The sequence below is a fragment of the Malus sylvestris genome, chromosome 2 (assembly GCF_916048215.2).
Source record: "Malus sylvestris chromosome 2, drMalSylv7.2, whole genome shotgun sequence".
NCBI lineage: Eukaryota > Viridiplantae > Streptophyta > Magnoliopsida > Rosales > Rosaceae > Malus > Malus sylvestris.
Genome location: NC_062261.1, coordinates 4,163,013 through 4,184,784, shown reverse-complemented (window position 1 = coordinate 4,184,784; position 21,772 = coordinate 4,163,013). Strand labels below are relative to the sequence as shown.

General features: G+C 40.5%; 1 protein-coding gene and 1 long non-coding RNA gene across 50 annotated transcripts; one reads left to right on the top strand and one right to left on the bottom strand.

Annotated features, from left to right (window-relative positions):
* Window positions 1–309: 309 nt before the first annotated feature.
* LOC126594835 (disease resistance protein RPV1-like) lies at window positions 310–20,870 on the top strand. The gene is made up of 19 exons (XM_050261092.1): window positions 310–547; window positions 687–747; window positions 862–925; window positions 1,428–1,508; window positions 3,227–3,313; window positions 3,429–3,491; window positions 12,726–13,356; window positions 13,687–14,782; window positions 14,975–15,022; window positions 15,114–15,398; window positions 15,520–16,062; window positions 16,201–16,269; window positions 16,546–16,821; window positions 17,167–17,373; window positions 17,512–17,593; window positions 17,663–18,162; window positions 18,249–19,261; window positions 20,069–20,121; window positions 20,795–20,870. Exons 7-17 carry the CDS (start codon window positions 12,824–12,826, stop codon window positions 18,804–18,806), a joined length of 4,197 nt encoding a protein of 1,398 aa, XP_050117049.1. The 5' UTR covers window positions 310–547; window positions 687–747; window positions 862–925; window positions 1,428–1,508; window positions 3,227–3,313; window positions 3,429–3,491; window positions 12,726–12,823; the 3' UTR covers window positions 18,807–19,261; window positions 20,069–20,121; window positions 20,795–20,870.
* On the bottom strand, window positions 15,971–18,002 carry LOC126595450 (uncharacterized). Of its 49 annotated transcripts, none has more exons than XR_007613593.1 (7): window positions 17,801–17,942; window positions 17,443–17,593; window positions 17,236–17,373; window positions 16,684–16,821; window positions 16,477–16,614; window positions 16,201–16,338; window positions 15,971–16,062 (listed from the first exon to the last, which is right to left on the bottom strand). It is a non-coding gene; the product is annotated as an uncharacterized LOC126595450 (long non-coding RNA). The 49 variants fall into 49 exon arrangements; XR_007613570.1 differs by having other exon boundaries at window positions 15,987–16,131; window positions 16,270–16,420; window positions 16,490–16,614; window positions 16,684–16,959; XR_007613583.1 differs by having other exon boundaries at window positions 15,987–16,131; window positions 16,270–16,338; window positions 16,408–16,545; window positions 16,615–16,821.
* Window positions 20,871–21,772: the final 902 nt, after the last annotated feature.

Below are 21,772 nucleotides of genomic sequence, written 5' to 3'. Positions count from 1 at the left end.
TTTTCTCCTATGTTTTAATACTTTATAATATATATTATTTTATTTTGTAATTTATATATCCTAATACAATTATTTATCATTTTAAATTTATATAATATATAATAAATTTCCTTAAATCTGCCTAGACACTAGGCCTCACCTATCCGCTAAACCCTAACTCACCACACGACGAGCGCCTATCATCTATTAGAACATTGTATAATATATGGACCTAGCTCTTGTTATGGAATATTATTGATTAATTATATAAACCAAGCCAAGTCTTGACTTTTGGGTTCACAGCAAAATGGCAAATTTGCCCTCAATTCCCACGCGTCCTTCATCGCTTAAAATGGTTCCTCCTCTTCTCGATTCTCTTCATTCCGCTTTCTCTCATAAAAACAATCAGAACGCTGCTTCTCAAATTCTGTCTCCCTCAGCCAGCTCCCCATTCCCCGTTCATATTCGTACTTGGCACACTGGAATAACCTCTGAACCAGTAGAACTTTCCTCCGTTCTTCAATTCGATCGGAATAATTTTGTTACCCAGAAAGGCTAGCGTTTCCTGGTGAGTTATACAGCTTTCTCAGTGTGGGTGTTTCAATTTCGTTTTTGTGATTTTGGATTTTCAAATTTGTTTTCTGTTCAAATTTCCTTTTGTGATTTTGGGGGGGTTTTGTTTATCGATTCTCTCACTCATCTCTCAGCTCTCTCTCTCACTTTTGAGGTACATCCCGTTGGATTCCGTTTGCTGCTGCTGATCTGCAGGTAAAGCTTCAGTTTCCATATAAAGTTTCCATTTTTCATGATTTCTGGAATTTGGGTTTTAAACAATGGAAATACTGCTAGATTCTTATCATTATGTTCTACTAAATTTTTCAGGCTGAAGAGGATGACGAGAATATTAGTGGTGAATTGTATTTCAGTTTAATTAGGGGAAGAACAGGTGAACTTATTCTACGTTTTCTTTCGTTTTTAGTTGAGCATTTATTGGTATTTTCCACAAATGTTTGGATTGTTTGTGTTTGACTTTCATGATTGTGACCTTTTTGTTTGGTTTTGTCTTCCTTTTTCGCTTCTCTTATTTTGATTTTCCGTTTATCTATTCTGCGTTTTCTTATGGCAGTTTTGGACCTTTTCTTTTCTGAATTTTTGTATGCTTTATGGGTCCTCATTTAATCTGCTTAATTATCATCATGATCAACTAAGATATCACTATTTCATACACTATAGACTTTGGGTTACTGGTTAAATTATGAATTGAGAAGTGGATAATGCCATAAAAAATTTCCTAGGAGTAGGAGGATGTTCTTGGCACACTATAAGAAGTTTTCTTTTTCTTTTTGGCAAGTTCTTCATATTCATGATTCTGTTATCAGTGCATTTGCTTTCCCATGATTTCTCATAAATTGGACGTGAATGTATTTATAGAATTTTATTTTTTCTAGCCAGACAAAGGATTTGATTGAGCAACAGGTGCATCAACCATATATTAGTACTACAACTGTACGAGGCCTCAGCGTTACAAGGTCTTGAAATTACCTCTCTTTTTTGGTTTTTGATAGATTATATGAGATTTTATTGCTGTTAGTTTGATGAAGTTCTCGATTCATGACCATATATTTTTTCAACTTGTACCATTTGGTTTCTGTTGACTTTAACTCTTAGTTGTAGTGGTGTTTGTGTTTTCCAAATTTCTTCCAATAGCTTAGTTTTAGTTTGATTTTGTTTGTATATATATCTTCGGAGCAATTCTTAGAGTTGCAATCTTACCAGCTACGAAAAGGAAAGTTATTGAGAAAATCTGGAGAGAAGGGCCTCCTAAATTATTATGGCCAGCAGAAGCAGTAAGTCCTGTTTTAGATCATTCAACAGGGAGATGGTATTCTCCATGACAACTGCTCCAACACCAATAACTCCTTTTCCCCAGGATTGACCAAAATATCAACGTGTAATGACAGTTGTAGGGCAACAAACATTTAACTAATCAGATTTAATTTAGGTCAATTTTGGATTTGCATTAATTTGTTTCGATTTCTAATTTTATAAGCAATTTTGAGTTTGTGTGAAAAATAATATTGTTTTTTATTCTCTTTCCTCACACACACTCTCTCTCTTTCTCATGTTTTTGAGGAGTTTGAATCCCAAGTGTGTTTCTGTTTCTGGGTTTTGAGTGTTTTGTTGTTTTCTTCTGGTAAAGTATTGTTCTTACTCTAAAAGTGGCAATCAGTGCTGTGTATTTTGTGCATGATAAAACTTATAAGTGTAGTATTGTGGTGCTTATTTTTTGGTTAAAAGTTAAAAGAGTCTCTTATTAAGATTTTGGTCGATTTGTATCCAACTTAGACCAAACTTCAGCTATACTATCAAGAAGCATGTTATCACATGACTGAAATCATCTTTTTACATCGATAAACATTCAATTACGACTTGATTGATATGGATATATAGACCCAATAGCTTTAGCTATATGTTATAGTTTTACACATGAAAATTGAATGTATCAATTTTAAATCTTTCAACCATGTTATTCAACAGATGCCATAAACTGCCATATATTTTTGAACTCTGTAGAAAAGGAATTTATATGCAACATGATCAGAATGACTACATAAACTGCTTATAAAATATCTTTTCAAATACATAAGGAGAAAGAGTGATGGTTCTCAACGCATCTTTATTGTTGCCCAAGTTTTTGCTAATTTGGAAAGCTATGAATTGCTAATGGATTTACCTTTTTTTGTGTGGAATTTTCAAAGTTTTGGGTCGTCGGAGGAAGAACTTAGTTGCTTGACATTTTGAGGTATGTATTTTGCTTACTTTTGTTTTAGTTTCTTCAATTAGATACAGTTAATTCAGACCAATGCTTTTGTTTATGTTGGTGTTTTGAGTTTAAACTTTATCCGGAATCATTTGGTGGGTGTTTGGAACTTTGGAATCAGATTTTCAATTGGTTTTGTGAAGTCCTAACTTTTAATTTCATTTGGGTCTGACCTTGAGTTTAAAACTTTATCTGGAATCATTTGGTGGGTGTTTGTAACTTTGGAATTAGATTTTTAATTGGTTTTGTGAAGTCCAAAGTTTTATTTTCATTTGGATCTGACCTTTTAGCTGTCATTGAAAATAATCATAAAAGTAAAGTTGTGCATTCCTTAATTCAATCTTTGGCAAGCCATCTTGCATGATAACCAAGTAAATGGTTTTTAGTAAATGTTGATTTTGGAAAATTCTTTGTTTAAATTTCTAGGTTCTGATGAATTCTTCATTTAGAGTTGGTGACCAACAATTGACCCACCACCAATTTTAGATCAAGATTCGGGCATGCCTTAAAAATGTAAGTCATTTTTCCATTCTATTTTGTTGATTTTGTCATCTGGGTTTCTTAGAAAGCTCGCACCTCGGTTCATTTTTGACTAGAGTGTTACCTTGTTATCTGTATTGTTTGGAAGATTAAAGCTTGCATTCAAGTTTGGCTCTTTGAGTAGGACTTCAGGATTGAAGACTGAATTATTGTAAGTCTGATTTCTTTTTCTTTTGTTTTTGCAAACGAAATTTGAATTATGTTCCACTATGGTTTATAGTTATTTTGTTGATGTTGTTACACTACTCATGATTGCTAATCTTAATACATTTTGCAGAATGAAAAAAAGGTCGTACCCAGTGCACAAGGCTCCCGCTTTACGCAGGGAGAGGTAAATGTCGGCTAGCCTTACCCCCATTTATGGAATAATTTCTCAAAACTCATTTGTTATTTGTCCTTTATGTTTCCACGACTTCACAACTTTATAGGCGACGCTGCTATCCCACAGTTGAATCTGATTAATTTGTCTAAAGATTTCCAAGTTATGAAGTTACGTATTCTGGCACTTAGTTATATATATATATATCATTCCATAACATAATGCATGTACAACAACAACAACAACAACAACAAAGCCTTTTCCCACTAAGTGGGGTCGGCTATATGAATCCTAGAACGCCATTGCGCTCGGTTTTGTGTCATGTCCTCCGTTAGATCCAAGTACTCTAAGTCTTTTCTTAGAGTCTCTTCCAAAGTTGTCCTAGGTCTTCCTGTACCCCTTCGGCCCTGAACCTCTGTCCCGTAGTCACATCTTCGAACCGGAGCGTCAGTCGGCCTTCTTTGCACATGTTCAAAATCACCGGAGCCGATTTTCTCTCATATTTCCTACAATTTCGGCTACTCCTACTTTACCTCGGATATCCTCATTCCCAATCTTATCCTTTCTCGTGTGCCCACACATCCCACGAAGCATCCTCATCTCCGCTACACCCATTTTGTGTACGTGTTGATGCTTCACCACCCAACATTCTGTGTCATACAACATCGCTAGCCTTATTGCCGTCCTATAAAATTTTCCCTTGAGCTTCAGTGGCCTACGACGGTCACACAACACGCCGGATGCACTCTTTCCATCCAGCTCGTATTCTATGGTTGAGATCTCCATCTAATTCTCCGTTCTCTTGCAAGATAGATCCTAGGTAGCGAAAACGATCGCTTTTTGTGATCTTCGCTAGATTGCTCCGGTCATTAGTGTGGATAAGTATATAAATGGATAGAGATAGGAAAGCAAACACAAGATGTACGTGGTTCACCCAGATTGGCTACGTCCACGGAATAGAAGAGTTCTCATTAATGTGAAGGGTTTACACAAGTACATAGGTTCAAGCTCTCATTTAGTGAGTACAAGTGAATGATTTAGTACAAATGACATTAGGAAATATTGTGGGAGAATGATCTCGTAATCACGAAACTTCTAAGTATCGGAGTGTGGTGTCGTCTTGACTTGCTTTATCTGTCTCATAGGTAGATGTGACATCTTCTCTGGAAGTACTCTTCCTCCATCCAAGGGTGGTATCTTTAACTGGTGGAGATGCACAAGGTAATGTATCAATTTCACTTGAAGCTTACTTGTAGTTTCAGGCTTGGTCAAGCGCGATACAAACCATGTAGTAGGAGTCCCCCAAGTCGCCGAGCTAGGGGGTCTGCTGAAAGAGGTGACAGACAAGGTAAGCAATCAGAGCTCCGACTGATTGTTCACCTTCTCCCCATCTTGCAGCAGCATGAAGGATAAAGAGAAGAAAAATGAGAAGAGATGATATGAGATACTTTTGCTTTTGAAGAAGTAACTTTCCACAGGCTTATTCTTGAACTGAGCTGGAGGGTTTTCTGGTTTCCTCCAGAGTATAAGGCCGACTGAAGAATTTGAGGGTCAAAACAAGTCCATCAAATCTAGAGTACGTTCCACCCTGCTGATATGGGATACTTTTGCTTTTGACAGAGTAATGAATGTATCGGCACGTGTGCTGTTACGCTTGTCTCCACATGCTTCCTTGTATCCTTCGCACTTGCCCTATCTGTTCCTCAAGCAGATGCGGAATCTTCCCTGGAAACATAAGATGTTGAAGATGAGTACTCGAGAGCAATGCCAGGTAAGTAATCAGGTAAGGGGTTCCAGGCAGTCAGTTCCTGGCTGGAAGCTTGATTCCAAGTGCTGACTGATTGCTCTCTTTCTCCTTGTCTTGCAGGTAAAAACAAGGCCAAAAGAAAAGACAGGGAAAAAGCATGATATGGGATACTCTTGCTTTTAACCCTGATGATATGAGATATTCTTGCTCTAGTATAGCTTGTTTGCAGAGGTATTATCGGGGGGAAAGAAAGCTGAATATTTCGAAAGGCTTCGTTGGGAGTGCCCTCTCAGATATGATGAAGGGTTGAGCATTTTTGCAGGTCTGCCTGTCCGTTGGGGATGGAGGTCGACATATATAGGAGTCTCCCTAACAACAAGTAGTAATGCTATTCCTTTACCCTGCTTGGTCATAGCACGGTAGTGGGAGCTGCCAGTTTCACATGTTTTAACTCTGTCAGAGCACTTTGAAAAAGTGGTCTGTGGTATCTGGCTCTCGAGATTCGGAGAACGACGCCTCTTCGATTTTTGAGAAAGCAATCATGCTGGGGGTATGACTCTCGAGATTCGGAGAGCAGTGTCTCTTCGATTTTTGAGGAAGTAATCATGTTGGGAGTCTGGCTCTCGAGATTCGGAGGGTGGTGCCTCTTCGATTTTGGAGCAAGCAATCTTGTTGGGAGTGTTGTCTCGAATGTGAGTAAAGGTTGGGCATGTTTGCTAGTCTACCTTGCCACGAAGCACAAAGGTTGACACACAGGGACTTTCCAATTATCCAGCAATGGTACTGTTCCTTTACCCTCTCTTCGATTTTGAGAAAGTAGTCATGTTGGGAGTCTGGCTCTCGAGATTCGGAGGACGGTGCCTCTTCGATTTTGGAGCAAGCAATCTTATTGGGAGTGTTTTCTCGAATGTGAGTAAAGGTTGGGCATGTTTGCTAGTCTACCTTGCCACGAAGCACAGAGGTTGACACACAGGGACTTTCCAATTATCCAGCAGTGGTACTGTTCCTTTACAGTTGTGGGTAATAATATGGTAGCTAGACCTTCAAAATTTATGTGTCTAAACTTTTGTTAGTGCTGTTTCTTTGCTATTCTTTTACCTTTCTTGGTCAGAGCGATGTAGTGGGAGCTGCAAGCTTCACGTGCTCAACTTTGGCAGAGAACTTTGGCAAAGTTATTTGTGGTACCCATGAGCTATTGTTGCGTGTGGGAAGTGGGTGATTGAACAGTAAGATTCATGTGCTTTCTACTTCACCAGAAGTCTTCGACAGAATGCCCATAATTTCTGCAAAGCTGAGTGTGCGTGTGACAGGTGCTGACAAGGCTAGAAAAGTAGGTGCCTCTTCGATTTCTGAGATCGGCCCTCGTGGTCTCTGAGCAGCCCAGCTTTTGAGAAAGCGAGCGCCTCTTCGATTGATTCGGAGAACGATGCCTCATCGATTTTTGAGAAAGCAATCATGCTGGGGGTCTGGCTCTCGAGATTCGGGGAGCAGTGTCTCTTCGATTTTTGAGAAAGTAATCATGTTGGGAGTCTGGCTCTCGAGATTCGGAGGGCGGTGCCTCTTCGATTTTGGAGCAAGCAATCTTGTTGGGAGTGTTTTCTCGAATGTGAGTAAAGGTTGGGCATGTTTGCTAGTCTACCTTGCCACGAAGCACAGAGGTTGACACACAGGGACTTTCCAATTATCCAGCAATGGTACTGTTCCTTTACCCTCTCTTCGATTTTTAAGAAAGTAGTCATGTTGGGAGTCTGGCTCTCGAGATTCGGAGGACGGTGCCTCTTCGATTTTGGAGCAAGCAATCTTATTGGGAGTGTTTTCTCGAATGTGAGTAAAGGTTGGGCATGTTTGCTAGTCTACCTTGCCACGAAGCACAGAGGTTGACACACAGGGACTTTCCAATTATCCAGCAGTGGTACTGTTCCTTTACCCTTATGGGTAATAATATGGTAGCTAGACCTTCAAAATTTATGGGTCTAAACTTTGTTAGTGCTGTTTCTTTGCTATTCTTTTACCCTTCTTGGTCAGAGCGATGTAGTGGGAGCTGCAAGCTTCACGTGCTCAACTTTGGCAGAGAACTTTGGCAAAGTTATCTGTGGTACCCATGAGCTATTGTTGCGTGTGGGAAGTGGGTGATTGAACAGTAAGATTCATGTGTTTTCTACTTCCCCAGAAGTCTTTGACAGAATGCCCATAATTTCCGCAAAACTGAGTGTGCGTGTGACAGGTGCTGACAAGGCTGGAAAAGGCTGGAAAAGTAGGTGCCTCTTCGATTTCTGAGATCGGCCCTCGTGGTCTCTAGGGAGCCCAGCTTTTGAGAAAGCGAGCGCATCTTCGATTTTTGAGATCGGCCTTCGTGGTCTTTAAGCAGCCCAACTTTTGAGAAAGCAAACGCCTCTTCGATTTCTGAGATCAACCCTCGTGATCTCTAAGCAGCCCAGCTTTTGAGAAAGCAAACGCCTCTTCGATTTCTGAGCAGGCGCCTCTTCGATTTCTGAAGCTTCGTCGAGTGCAGATTTTTATAGGGGCTGACATTAAGTTCCAAAGCACACTTGAATCTCCACCAGTAGAAGCTTCATTCTTGCACTTCTAAGATCTTGATTTGTCCGACCTCTTCTCTCTTCAACACCTTTGAAAATGTATGGCCCCTCCGACCGTCGTTTTGACTTGAACCTTGTTGAAGAGGCAGCCCCGCCTTCTCCAGACAACATATGGCGCCCATCCTTCGTCTCCCCTACTGGTCCTCTTACCGTTGGGGATTCCGTGATGAAGAATGATATGATCGCTGCGGTGGTGGCCAGGAACCTTCTCACTCCCAAAGATAACAGACTACTTTCCAAACGGTCTGATGAGTTAGCTGTTAAGGATTCGCTGGCTCTCAGTGTTCAGTGTGCAGGTTCTGTGTCTAATATGGCCCAACGCCTATTTGCTCGAACCCGCCAAGTTGAATCATTGGCGGCTGAAGTGATGAGTCTCAAACAGGAGATTAGAGGGCTCAAGCATGAGAATAAACAGTTGCACCGGCTCGCACATGACTATGCTACAAACATGAAGAGGAAGCTTGACCAGATGAAGGAAACTGATGGTCAGGTTTTACTTGATCATCAGAGATTTGTGGGTTTGTTCCAAAGGCATTTATTGCCTTCGTCTTCTGGGGCTGTACCGCGTAATGAAGCTCCAAATGATCAACCTTTGATGCCTCCTCCTTCTAGGGTTCTGTCCAGTACTGAGACTCCAAATGATCCCCCTCCGATGCCTTCTCTTTCTGGGGCTCTACCGACTGCTGAGACTTCTCCTAAGCAACCTTTGTGAAGGCTCCCTCTTGTGTGCTTATTTTGACTCATGTATATGTACATATTTGTAGCTTATCGGGGATATCAATAAATAAGCTTTCCTTCATTTCAACGTATTGTGTTAAATACACCAAAGCCTTCTTCGCTAAGTTCTTTGAATTTTCTTTTGTTAAAGCTTGTATGTTGAAGCTTTCTGAGTGGAGCATGTAGGTTGGGGTAGTGTTCCCTTAATTTCCCGAGTGAGGAAAACTTCTCGGTTGGAGACTTGGAAAATCCAAGTCACTGAGTGGGATCGGCTATATGAATCTTAGAACGCCATTGTGCTCGATCCTGTGTCATGTCCTTCGTTAGATCCAAGTACTCTAAGTCTTTTCTTAGAGTCTCTTCCAAAGTTTTCCTAGGTCTTCCTCTACCCCTTCGGCCCTGAACCTCTGTCCCATAGTCGCATCTTCTAATCGGAACGTCAGCAGGCCTTCTTTGCACATGTCCAAACCACCGTAACCGATTTTCTCTCATCTTTCCTTCAATTTCGGCTACTCCAACTTTACCCCGGATATCCTCATTCCTAATCTTATCCTTTCTCGTGTGCCCACACATCCAACGAAGCATCCTCATCTCCGCTACACCCATTTTGTGTACGTGTTGATGTTTCACCGCCCAACATTCTGTGCCATACAGCATCGCCGGCCTTATTGCCGTCCTATAAAATTTTCCCTTGAGCTTCAGTGGCATACGGCGGTCACACAACACGCCGGATGCACTCTTCCACTTCATCCATCCAGCTTGTATTCTATGGTTGAGATCTCCATCTAATTCTCCGTTCTTTTGCAAGATAGATCCTAGGTAACGAAAACGGTCGCTCTTTGGTATTTCTTGATCTCCGATCCTCACCCCTAACTCGTTTTGGCCTCCATTTGCACTGAACTTGCACTCCATATATTCTGTCTTTGATCGGCTTAGGCGAAGACCTTTAGATTCCAACACTTCTCTCCAAAGGTTAAGCTTTGCATTTACCCCTTCCTGAGTTTCATCTATCAACACTATATCGTCTGCGAAAAGCATACACCAAGGAATATCATCTTGAATATGTCGTGTTAACTCATCCATTACCAACGCAAAAAGGTAAGGACTTAAGGATGAGCCTTGATGTAATCCTACAGTTATGGGAAAGCTTTCGGTTTGTCCTTCATGAGTTCTTACGGCAGTCTTTGCTCCTTCATACATATCCTTTATAGCTTGGATATATGCTACTCGTACTCCTTTCTTCTCTAAAATCCTCTAAAGAATGTCTCTTGGGACCCTATCATACGCTTTTTCCAAATCTATAAAGACCATGTGTAAATCCTTTTTCCCATCTCTATATCTTTCCATCAATCTTCGTAAGAGATAGATTGCCTCCATGGTTGAGCGCCCTGGCATGAACCCGAATTGGTTGTCCGAAACCCGTGTCTCTTGCCTCAATCTATGCTCAATGACTCTCTCCCAGAGCTTCATTGTATGACTCATTAGCTTAATACCCCTATAGTTCATGCAATTTTGTACGTCGCTCTTATTCTTGTAGATAGGCACCAAAGTGCTCATTCGCCACTCATTTGGCATCTTCTTCGTTTTCAAAATCCTATTGAAAAGGTCAGTGAGCCATGTTATACCTGTCTCTCCCAAAAGTTTCCACACTTCGATTGGTATATCGTCTGGGCCTATTGCTTTTTTATGCTTCATCTTCTTCAAAGCTACAACCACTTCTTCCTTCCGGATTCGACGATAAAAAGAGTAGTTTCTACACTCTTCTGAGTTACTCAACTCCCCTAAAGAAGCACTCATTTCATGTCCTTCATTGAAAAGATTATGAAAATAACCTCTCCATCTGTCTTTAACCGCGTTCTCTGTAGCAAGAACATTTCCATCCTCATCCTTGATGCACCTCACTTGGTTTAGGTCCCTTGTCTTCTTTTCCCTTGCTCTAGATAGTTTATAGATATCCAACTCTCCTTCTTTGGTATCTAGTCGTTTATACATATCGTCGTAAGCCGCTAACTTAGCTTCCCTGACAGCTTTCTTCGCCTCTTGCTTCGCTTTTCTATACCTTTCACCATTTTCATCAGTCCTCTCCTTGTATAAGGCTTTACAACATTCCTTCTTAGCCTTCACCTTTGTTTGTACCTCCTCATTCCACCACCAAGATTCCTTTTGGTGTGGGGCAAAGCCCTTGGACTCTCCTAATACCTCTTTTGCTACTTTTCGGATACAACTAGCCATGGAATCCCACATTTGGCTAGCTTCCCCCTCTCTATCCCACACACATTGGGTGATTACCTTCTCTTTGAAAATGACTTGTTTTTCTTCTTTTAGATTCCACCATCTAGTCCTTGGGCACTTCCAAGTCTTGTTCTTTTGTCTTACTCTTTTGATATGTACATCCATCACCAACAAGCGATGTTGATTAGCCACGCTCTCTCCTGGTATAACTTTGCAATCCTTACAAGTTATACGATCCCCTTTCCTCATTAGAAGAAAATCTATTTGTGTTTTTGACGACCCACTCTTGTAGGTGATCACATGTTCTTCTCTCTTCTTAAAAAAGGTGTTGGCTAAGAAGAGATCATATGCCATTGCAAAATCCAAAATAGCTTCCCCATCCTCGTTTCTCTCCCCAAAACCATGGCCACCATGAAAACCTCCATAGTTGCCTGTCTCCCTGCCCACGTGTCCATTTAAATCTCCTCCTATAAATAACTTCTCCGTCTGAGCAATTCCTTGCACCAAGTCTCCAAGATCTTCCCAAAATTTCTCCTTCGAACTCGTATCCAACCCTACTTGAGGTGCGTACGCACTAATCACATTGATAAGTTCTTGTCCTATTACAATCTTGATTGCCATGATTCTATCTCCTACCCTCTTGACATCTACAACATCTTGTACCAAGGTCTTGTCCACGATGATGCCAACACCGTTTCTCGTTCTATTTGTGCCCGAATACCAAAGTTTAAACCCTGAGTTTTCTAGATCCTTTGCCTTACTACCAACCCACTTAGTTTCTTGTAGGCACATAATATTTATCCTTCTCCTCACCATAACTTCCACTACTTCCATAGATTTTCCCGTTAAGGTTCCTATATTCCACGTTCCTAAACGCATTTTGCTCTCTTGAACTCTACCCTTCTGTCCTAGCTTCTTCACCCTCCCCCGTCTAATAGGATCAAAGTACTTCTTTTGTGTGTCCCGGGTAAAGTTGATAGGAGCATATGTTTCCAAACAACTTTGAGTGGAGTCGTTCGAAAAGAAGTTTCTATGGCCCCCTTGCTCATTTAACACTGCATCCGGGTGCCGATGGAGATACAGCGACCCTTGCTCACTTATCACTGTGCTCAGGCCACACAGCGCGCCACTTACGGGTGACGCCCTAGCTTTAGCGCGATTTTGTTCTGGATTCATTTTCATAAGGATTCGACGTGATCATGGAGTGCCGGCTGTCGACTACCTGACGCCCTCCCCCTCCTCCTTTATCCGGGCTTGGGACCGGCCATGTAAGACATAGGCGGAGTTAACATAATGCATGTAGATAGAAAAAAAAATTTCCCATCTTTTGTATGTGGATTGTATCGTAAAATCTTTTGTATGTAAAACTTTTCCAACATTTTCAATGTAAATAGTATTAATCTTCAATCACTCAATCTATTATATATTTCAAAGATAATCTTTCATACAATTTCAAATACCGCAGCAACGCGCGGGTAAAAATTTCTAGTAGAAACTAAAGTTGTTTCTCCTATTAAAATGTCCATTGAAATGTATTATATATGAAGATGGGCAGGTTGTTTCTCCTATGAAAATATGTCTGTTGTTTCTCATATGAATAGCTGTAATCACAGCCAAGAATCTTTTGGATAGTCTTTGTCCTTTCGTTCCTCTTTTCCTCTCTCTTTCTCTGCACCTTCCGGCAACATTATGTCATTTCTCAAGTCCATATGCCAACATTATTATATTTTAAACTTTGTTCTTGATGACTGAAGGAGCTTGACTTGGGTTTAGGTAATTCAGGATCATCCGTTCGACAGCACGAACACAACTACTGCCATTTTTGCAGTCGTGATCTGAACCACTGCTGTGCCATAACAGTGGATATCGCCATGATAACCCACGAAGCCTCCTCTTCATCCTCCTCCAAGTCAAAACTTTGGAATTACGACGTGTTCTTGAGCTTCAGCGGTGTAGACACACGCAGTGGTTTCACGGGCCACCTCCACGCGGCATTAACAGACAGGGGATACCAGGCTTATATCGATGAGGATGATCTAGAAAGAGGGGAAGAAATAAAAGAGGAACTGTTCCGGGCAATCAAAGAGGCGAGGATCTCTATCATTGTCTTCTCAAAGAGTTATGCGGACTCGAGTTGGTGTCTTGATGAGCTGGTGAAGATCATGGAGTGCAGATACAAACCGGGGCGACATGTTTTACCAATATTCTATCATGTTGATCCTTCACATGTTAGGAAGCAGAATGAAGATTTAGCTCAAGCATTTCAGAAGCACGAAGAGGGCATCCGTGAAGAAAAAGATGACAAGGAACGTGAAACTAGACAAGAAAGGGTAAAGCAGTGGAGAAAGGCTCTTACAGAAGCTGCAAATTTGTCTGGCCAACATCTTCAAATCACTGACAAAGGGTAATCATTCACCTGCTTTTCAAGATTTGAAACATTTTAGTGAATGACTTAATCTCTCATATAATTAACATGCTTAATTAACATTTTACAGAAGCTAATTAAACATTGGCTAACATGCTTAATTAATACACCTTAACCTCTCATAGAAATCCTAAACCGTAATTGGAGTTTAATTAAGTTCTTTCTTTTATCAGGTTGGTCAAAAAATCATATACTAGCTAGTAGCTAGTTAGAATATATATGGGGCCATGGGGGAAAGAAAATTGTCTATATACTGATACCTCCTAGTGTTCATCGAGTCCCACTAATGCTCACAAATTTAATTTTCAGGCGCGAAGCAAAGCTTATTAGAGAAATTGTTGACAAGATTATCCCGAAATGGCTTCCGATCGCAGAAGAATTACAAATGGCCAAGCACCCAGTTGGAATATATACTCGCATTCAAGATATCATCACTTATCTTTCAAATGCTGGATCAGATGTTGTTTGCATGGTTGGAATTTGGGGGATGGGTGGATTGGGTAAAACAACAGCTGCCAAAGCCATTTATAACAAAATTCATCATGAGTTCCAATTCAAAAGTTTCCTTGACAACGTTAGTGAAAAAGATCTGGTTGTTTCGCAAAAAAAACTTGTTTCTGACATCTTGAAACAGACCAAGCCTGAGATAACCAGTGTTGATGAAGGTATCAGTCCGATAAAAAATCATCTCCAACATAGAAGTGTACTTGTCATTATTGACAATGTAGACAGAGTGGAACAGCTAAATGCAATAGCTGGAAATCGTGATTGGTTTGGCCCAGGAAGTAGAATTATCATAACGACACAAGATGAACGTTTACTAAAGCAAGTGAACATGAAAGTGGACAAGACATATCCACTTAAGGAAATGAATGACGAAGAAGCTCTTAAGCTCTTTAGTTGGCATGCCTTTGGAAATAGTTGGCCTAATGAAGGATATCTTGAACTCTCAAAGGAGGTTGTTTCTTACTGTGGTGGTTTGCCACTAGCCCTTGAAGTTTTAGGTGGTTCTATGATTGAAAGAACGCCAACGGAGTGGAAAAATCAGTTGGAGAAATTGAAAAAATTTCCTGAGGAAGGAATAATGAAACCGCTAAGAGTAAGCTTTGAAAGGCTAGATCCTACACAGAAGGATATATTCCTTGACATATCTTGTTTCTTTATTGGATGGGATAAGGACCGTGTCGCAAAAATATTAGATGGATGTGAGTTTTTTGCAACAGTAGGAATCAGTGACCTACGTGAACGATGCCTTGTAACTGTTGAACACAACAGGTTGAATATGCATGATTTGCTTCGAGAAATGGCCAAATTAATCATTTCTGAAAAATTCCCTCGTCACCCTGGAAAATGGAGTAGGTTGTGGAACCATCAAGAGGTCACTAAAGTATTAGGAGATAACTCTGTAAGTACATTCCTAATAAAATTTTGAATTTAATGCATCGTACATGAAAAGCACATATAACTCACGGATGTGTATTACACATTAAGTAACATTCATCTCATTTAGCGAACAATAGTACTTGCATGTATTCATACATGTAAACATATGCAAATAATTCGTTTCTTACACATGAATATCACCTTTTCTTAACAGGGAACTGAAGAAGTTGAAGGACTTGCTCTATATGGCCCTCCTCCTCGGGTACAAAGCTCTAACAAGTCTAGTTGTTTCAGTACAGAAGCATTTGCAAATAATCCGTTTCTTACTCATGAATATAACCTGTTGTTAACAGGAAACTGAAGAAGTTGAACTTGCTCCAGATTCAGAACAGAAGCATTCTTCTAAGTTTAGTTGTTTCAGTACAGAAGGATTTGCCAATATGAAGAAACTGAGACTGCTCCAGCTCTGCAAAGTGCAGCTCAAAGGAGAATACAAACATCTTTCCAAAGAGTTAATATGGTTGAGTTGGTCTGGATGCCCTTTAAAGTCCATACCAGATGACTTCTTTGATCAACCAAGACTAGTTAGTTTAGAGATAACGTCTGGCAAACTTGTACAAGTTTGGGAGGGTTCCAAGGTACAGTCGATTACACATGATGATGTTATGATTCTATTTGCTTTTGGATTTCCTTCTCTTTTTTTAATGAGATATTCCTTTTGGATGTTAATTTTAATTTTCCTTTGATTTTGTGCAACAGTCGCTTGAAAACTTGAAATTCCTTGATCTCAGAAGTTGCCTTGACTTAAAAAAATCACCAGACTTTTCAAATCTCCCAAATCTTGAAGAGTTGATGTTGGAATGGTGTGTGAGTTTGTCCGAGATTCACCCCTCCATTGGTCATCTTAAAAAACTTTCTTTGGTGAACCTCACAGGCTGCAAGAATCTTATTTCTCTTCCTGGAGATTTCTACAAGTCAAAATCCGTTCAGACTCTTGTTCTTGATGAATGTTGCCAATTCAGTGAACTGCCCGAGGATATAGGGAAGATGATATCATTGAGAGTACTTAAAGCATCTTTCACAGCCATAAGACAAGTACCACGTTCCACAGTAAGGTTGATGAATCTCACTCATTTATCTCTAGCAGGTGTGGGATCAGAGTTTCCTTTGCGATTTCCCGATTCGTTACACGGCTTAGACTCTTTAAGAAATTTAGATCTCTCAAACAATGATTTTGATACCCTACCCAGCCTCAATGGTCTTTCAAAGCTTGAAAGTTTGCGGTTAAGTGACTGCCATCACCTTCATACCCTACCCAGCCTCAGTGGTCTTTCAAAGCTTGAAAGTTTGCAGTTAAGTAACTGCCATCACCTTCATACCGTACCCAGCCTCAGTGGTCTTTCAAAGCTCGAAAGTTTGCAGTTAAGTAAATGCTATCACCTTCATACCTTACCCAGCCTCAGTGGTCTTTCAAAGCTTGAAAGTTTGCAGTTAAGTGACTGCCATCACCTTCATACCCTACCCAGCCTCAGTGGTCTTTCAAAGCTCGAAAGTTTGCAGTTAAGTAAATGCTATCACCTTCATACCCTACCCAGCCTCAGTGGTCTTTCAAATCTTGAAAGTTTGCAGTTAAGTGACTGCCATCACCTTCATACCCTACCTAGCCTCAGTGGTCTTTCAAAGCTTGAAAGTTTGCAGTTAAGTCAATGCTATCACCTTCATACCCTACCCAGCCTCAGTGGTCTTTCAAAGCTTGAAAGTTTGCAGTTAAGTGACTGTCATCACCTTCATACCCTACCCAGCCTCAGTGGTCTTTCAAAGCTTGAAAGTTTGCAGTTAAGTAAATGCTATCACCTTCATACCCTAGCCAGCCTCAGTGGTCTTTCAAAGCTTGAAAGTTTGCAGTTAAGTGACTGCCATCACCTTCATACCCTACCCAGCCTCAGTGGTCTTTCAAAGCTTGAAAGTTTGCAGTTAAGTAAATGCTATCTCCTTCATACCCTACCCAGCCTCAGTGGTCTTTCAAAGCTTGAAAGTTTGCAGTTAAGTGACTGCCATCACCTTGATACCCTACCCAGCCTCAGTGGTCTTTCAAAGCTTGAAAGTTTGCAGTTAAGTAAATGCTATCAACTTCATACCCTACCCAGCCTCAGTGGTCTTTCAAAGCTTGAAAGTTTGCAATTAAGTGACTGCCATCACCTTCATACCCTACCCAGCCTCAATGGTCTTTCAAAGCTTGAAAGTTTGCAGTTAAGTAAATGCTATCTCCTTCATACCCTACCCAGCCTCAGTGGTCTTTCAAAGCTTGAAAGTTTGCAGTTAAGTGATTGCCATCACCTTGAAACCCTACCCAGCCTCGGTGGTCTTTCAAAGCTTGAAAGTTTGCAGTTAAGTAAATGCTATCACCTTCATACCCTATCCAGCCTCAGTGGTCTTTCAAAGCTTGAAAGTTTGTGGTTAAGTGACTGCCATCACCTTCGTACCCTACCCAGCCTCAGTGATCTTTCAAAGCTTGAAAGTTTGCAGTTAAGTGACTGCCATTACCTTCGTACCCTACCTAGCCTCAGTGGTATTTCAAAGCTTGAAAGTTTGCAGTTAAGTAAATGCTATCACCTTCTTACCCTACCCAGCCTCAGTGGTCTTTCAAAGCTTGAAAGTTTGCAGTTAAGTGACTGTCATCACCTTCATACCGTATCCAGCCTCAGTGGTCTTTCAAAGCTTAAAAGTTTGCAGTTAAGTAACTGCTATCACCTTCGTACCCTACCTAGCCTCAGTGGTCTTTCAAAGCTTAAAAGTTTGCAGTTAAGTAATTGCCATCACCTTCCTACCCTACCTAGCCTCAGTGGTCTTTCAAAGCTTGAAAGTTTGCAGTTAAGTAACTGCTATCACCTTCATACCCTACCCAGCCTCAGTGGTCTTTCAAAGCTTGAAAGTTTGCAGTTAAGTGACTGCCATCACCTTGATACCCTACCCAGCCTCAGTGGTCTTTCAAAGCTTGAAAGTTTGCAGTTAAGTAACTGCCATCACCTTCATACCCTACCCAGCCTCAGTGGTCTTTCAAAGCTTGAAAGTTTGCGGTTAAGGAACATCCATCACCTTCATACCCTACCCAGCCTAAGTGATCTTTCAAAGCTTGAAAGTCTCTGGTTACATGATTGCTTGGAGCTTCGTACAATTTATGATTTGCCAACGAATTTAAAATTTCTGGGTGCGCCTAATTGCCTTCATTTGGTAACAATGCCCAATTTTTCGAAAATGTCGAATATGAGAGAACTGATTGTATGTAATTCATACACACTCACTGAGGTTCCAGACTTGGATAAGTCATTATACTCCTTGACATGGATTGACATGAGGGATTGCCCCAAACTCACAGCTGATTTTAGGAGGAACGTCCTAAAGGTATCTCTCTTTAATTGCCTTCCTATTGCGCACATGCACACACACAACGCACATGTATATATATGACATTTGCACTGTATGTATAGGGATGGACTTCTTGTGGATATGGTGGCATTTTTCTCAACGGGAATTATGTTCCTGATTGGTTCGAGTTTGTCAACAATGGTGATGAAGTCAGTTTTGATATCCCCCCGAGTGATGGTCGTAATTTTGAAGGGCTGACTCTGTTATGCTTTTACTCCTCAGATCTTCATCAGTCAAGCTCTCATATCAGATGTAAAGTTGCTCATCCTCATGCCAGTATTGATATAAATAATACCAAGCGTAATGAGTTGCGGACCTGCATTGGCAAGGAAGATTGGGTTATAAAAATGCGCGATGCTGTATATAAAGAATGTTTTCTTTGGCAGGGACAAATATCGAATGATAAGCTCAATTTGCAAAGCGGGGATAAAGTTGATATAACTTTTGAAATGCCAGAGATGGACTATAAAAATTATTATGCGACAATTCAGGGAACAGGGGTTAATCTAGTATGGGACAAACCTATGAAGGAAAATATCCACGATTTTGATCGTGATGGTTGGTTTTTGATCCAGAGGCACAACCAAGGTGGTGATGCATCGTCATCATCACATGTTTGAGTCAGATCACAATCAGTTCGTCAAACGCCTCTTTCAGTTTTCGATTTCTCAGTTCAATAAATGAAGGCAGGTCCATACTTACTGCTTTCAAATTCCAACTTTCCCTCCATAGCCACTGCGGCGGTTCTTTTTCCCGGTAATTTGACCGAAACATCAAGGGTAGTCCGGTCTAGAAGCACCAAAAATGTCTCTCTCGACACTGACAGTTACTCTCAAACGGAAGTAATGGGAAGCTTATTGACGAGCGACCCAAATTCTGAGCAAATAGTCGTCCGCTTTCTTCTTCCTCATTCCAAATTTGAAGCTCTCTCTTTACAAACCCTCCAAATCCCCTCGCCTTCTCCGCACCTTCGGGATCATGGCCTCCGCCGTGGCGTTCGTCAAGGGCAGCGTCCACCCAAATGGCGTCGACATCACCCTCGGTCGCCCCCGAGCTCTCAACGCCATGAACCTAGGTATGTAGATAAACACACACACACACACACGCATATGTATATATGTATGTATCTGTAAATGCTTTTGATTTGGAGCTGATTTGAATTTTTGAGCTTGAACTTTATGGCATCGTATTGAGTACAAATCTATGTTCTTGCATTTGTTATAAGACGAAACGTTGGATTCAAATTTCGAAGAAGCTAGCTTCTTTTTTTTTAAGAATTTTGTGTTTCTGTTTAAGTGGGAATTGTTGGAAAATGCAGATATGGATGTGGAATACAAGAGCTATCTGGATGAATGGGAATCTGACCCAAATGTGAAGTGTGTTCTTGTTGATAGCCGCTCCGCTCGTGCCTTTTGTGGCGGTAACGCCCAGAATTCGTATCTGATTAGTTTCTTATCTTTCCTGGCAATTTTACACTTCCATTTTAGCATGCAGTTAAATAAGTTTTTCTAGATATGTATGTTTAGCTCTTTCGGCGGTTATTTTTGTTTTTGGGTCTCTTAGGTAAGGTTTTAAGAGTGACCAATCATGGTAAATGCAGGAAAGGATATTAAAGTGGTTGTTTCAAAAGGACAAAAACACCCCTGTTCTGCCGAAGGTTTCTACATTACGCTTTGCTTTGAACCAAAGTTGTTTCTTGTTTAGGTGCTTATGTGATATATTGTTAGTCTTTGATGTTCGTGCTGTTTCACGTCATGTTGTTTATTGTTTCACTTCATTGTTCATTTTTGTGTTGTTTTTTTCCATATGAGATAGATGGTGTTCGTTAAGTTGGCATGTTGATTCATTGATAAGTAATAACCCAGATTTAGTTTACCTGCAGGCGGTGATGTGAAGCAGATCACGGCCAAAAACCAACCACCGAATATGATTGAGGTCTAATTGTGTCCTTTTAACTATATAGAATAACAGACTTATAACCTTACACCGTTTTCTAAAATCCAGATAATATAAGATGACTTCCTTCACTACCATACAAGTTGTAATTTTGGTAATTTTCATAGTGAATAGATTTACAACTAGCAAGACGATTGACCCTTGCAAAATCATTGATGATTAAGCCTTAATACAAGCAAGCAAGCCCCTTTAACAAAATTCATGCATTAGAATCGTAATGATGTAATTGCTGATAAGCCTAAAAGTTCAAAGTGAAAATCACTTATATGAGCTCTGCTTCTTCTTTAATTGCCCTGGCTATTCAATCTCGTATAAACGTCATAAATTGCAGCTAAGATTGTGCTTTCAGCAAGCATTTATTAATGTTCAATACATACGATTATTTTTTTTCTTTTGTAATTTCATGTTTCACCTCTCCCAGACCCTGCGTAAAGCGGGAGCCTTGTGCACTGGGTACGACCTTTTTTTTTGTAATTTCATGTTTGACATTCCCGGGCAACCTACAACATCTGATCATTTGTTTAGTCTTGATTTTGCTTGAACTTGGGTAATATGATTTGTATTGGTTGGATAGGATTCATATCTTTTCTAAGCTACCATTTCTTAAGATTGAGAGGCTACCGGTATGATACTTGTGCTGCACGTTTTTCAGGTATTCACTGCTGAGTATTCTCTAATATGCAAAATCTCTGAGTACAAGAAGCCCTATATAAGCTTCATGGATGGCATAACAATGGGCTTTGGTGTTGGCCTATCAGGTCACGGTCGCTACTGGATCATTACAGAGGTATTATTGCCTTGTCAGACAGAGATTGTCAATGTTGTGAATTACATCGCCTTTTTGAATTTTGTGTCTAACTTTGTATGGATACATTTCAGAGGACTGTTCTTGCTATGCCAGAGAATGTAATTTGTTTGTTACCAGATGTTGGGTTTTCACGTATGGCGGCAAAGAGTCCAGGAGGAGGATCTGTAGGTATGTCTTTTCTATACTCGGGCGCAATTTCTCTCCTATGACTGAAGCAAGCTGTTTTTCCAACGTTGATAAGGAGAAACTGTTTAGATTATAAGAATATAAAGAGAATGGCCTGTACCATTACTCTGTTTGCTTCATGCATCAATTCTTAGTTCTGTATTTGTTTTAACACTGTCATGTCTGTCTTGGTGCTTATCTTTGACTTACTGGGAAAAGGATTTCAACACCATCGGATGCACTGTATGTGGGTCTTGGGACCCATTTTGTCCCATCTCAAAACTTAGCTATTTGTGCCAAAGAATCAAGGTGAGACCTTTAGAGCTTAGCTTTTACAAATACTAGTTGTAAACTATGCCTTCAGCATGAATTTTTGCCTTTCTTCATTCAAAACTATCTGCAATATCGCCCCAACCAGAGAGAACTTTAACAATGCTGCTTATGAAACATTTAACAGATGGAGAGGTGGAGAGCTTCAAGTTGATTCGGTGATGCATGTTGCAAGCATCATACGGAGGACACAATGTTTCAATACCGATGCGGGTATTTCACTTTCACTACTGATATTCTTACAATAAGTGATCCGATACGAAAGAAACTCACACCTGGAGGAAGCCTCTATGGTGGTATCTCAAACCATTCGCGCATGGCCGAGTA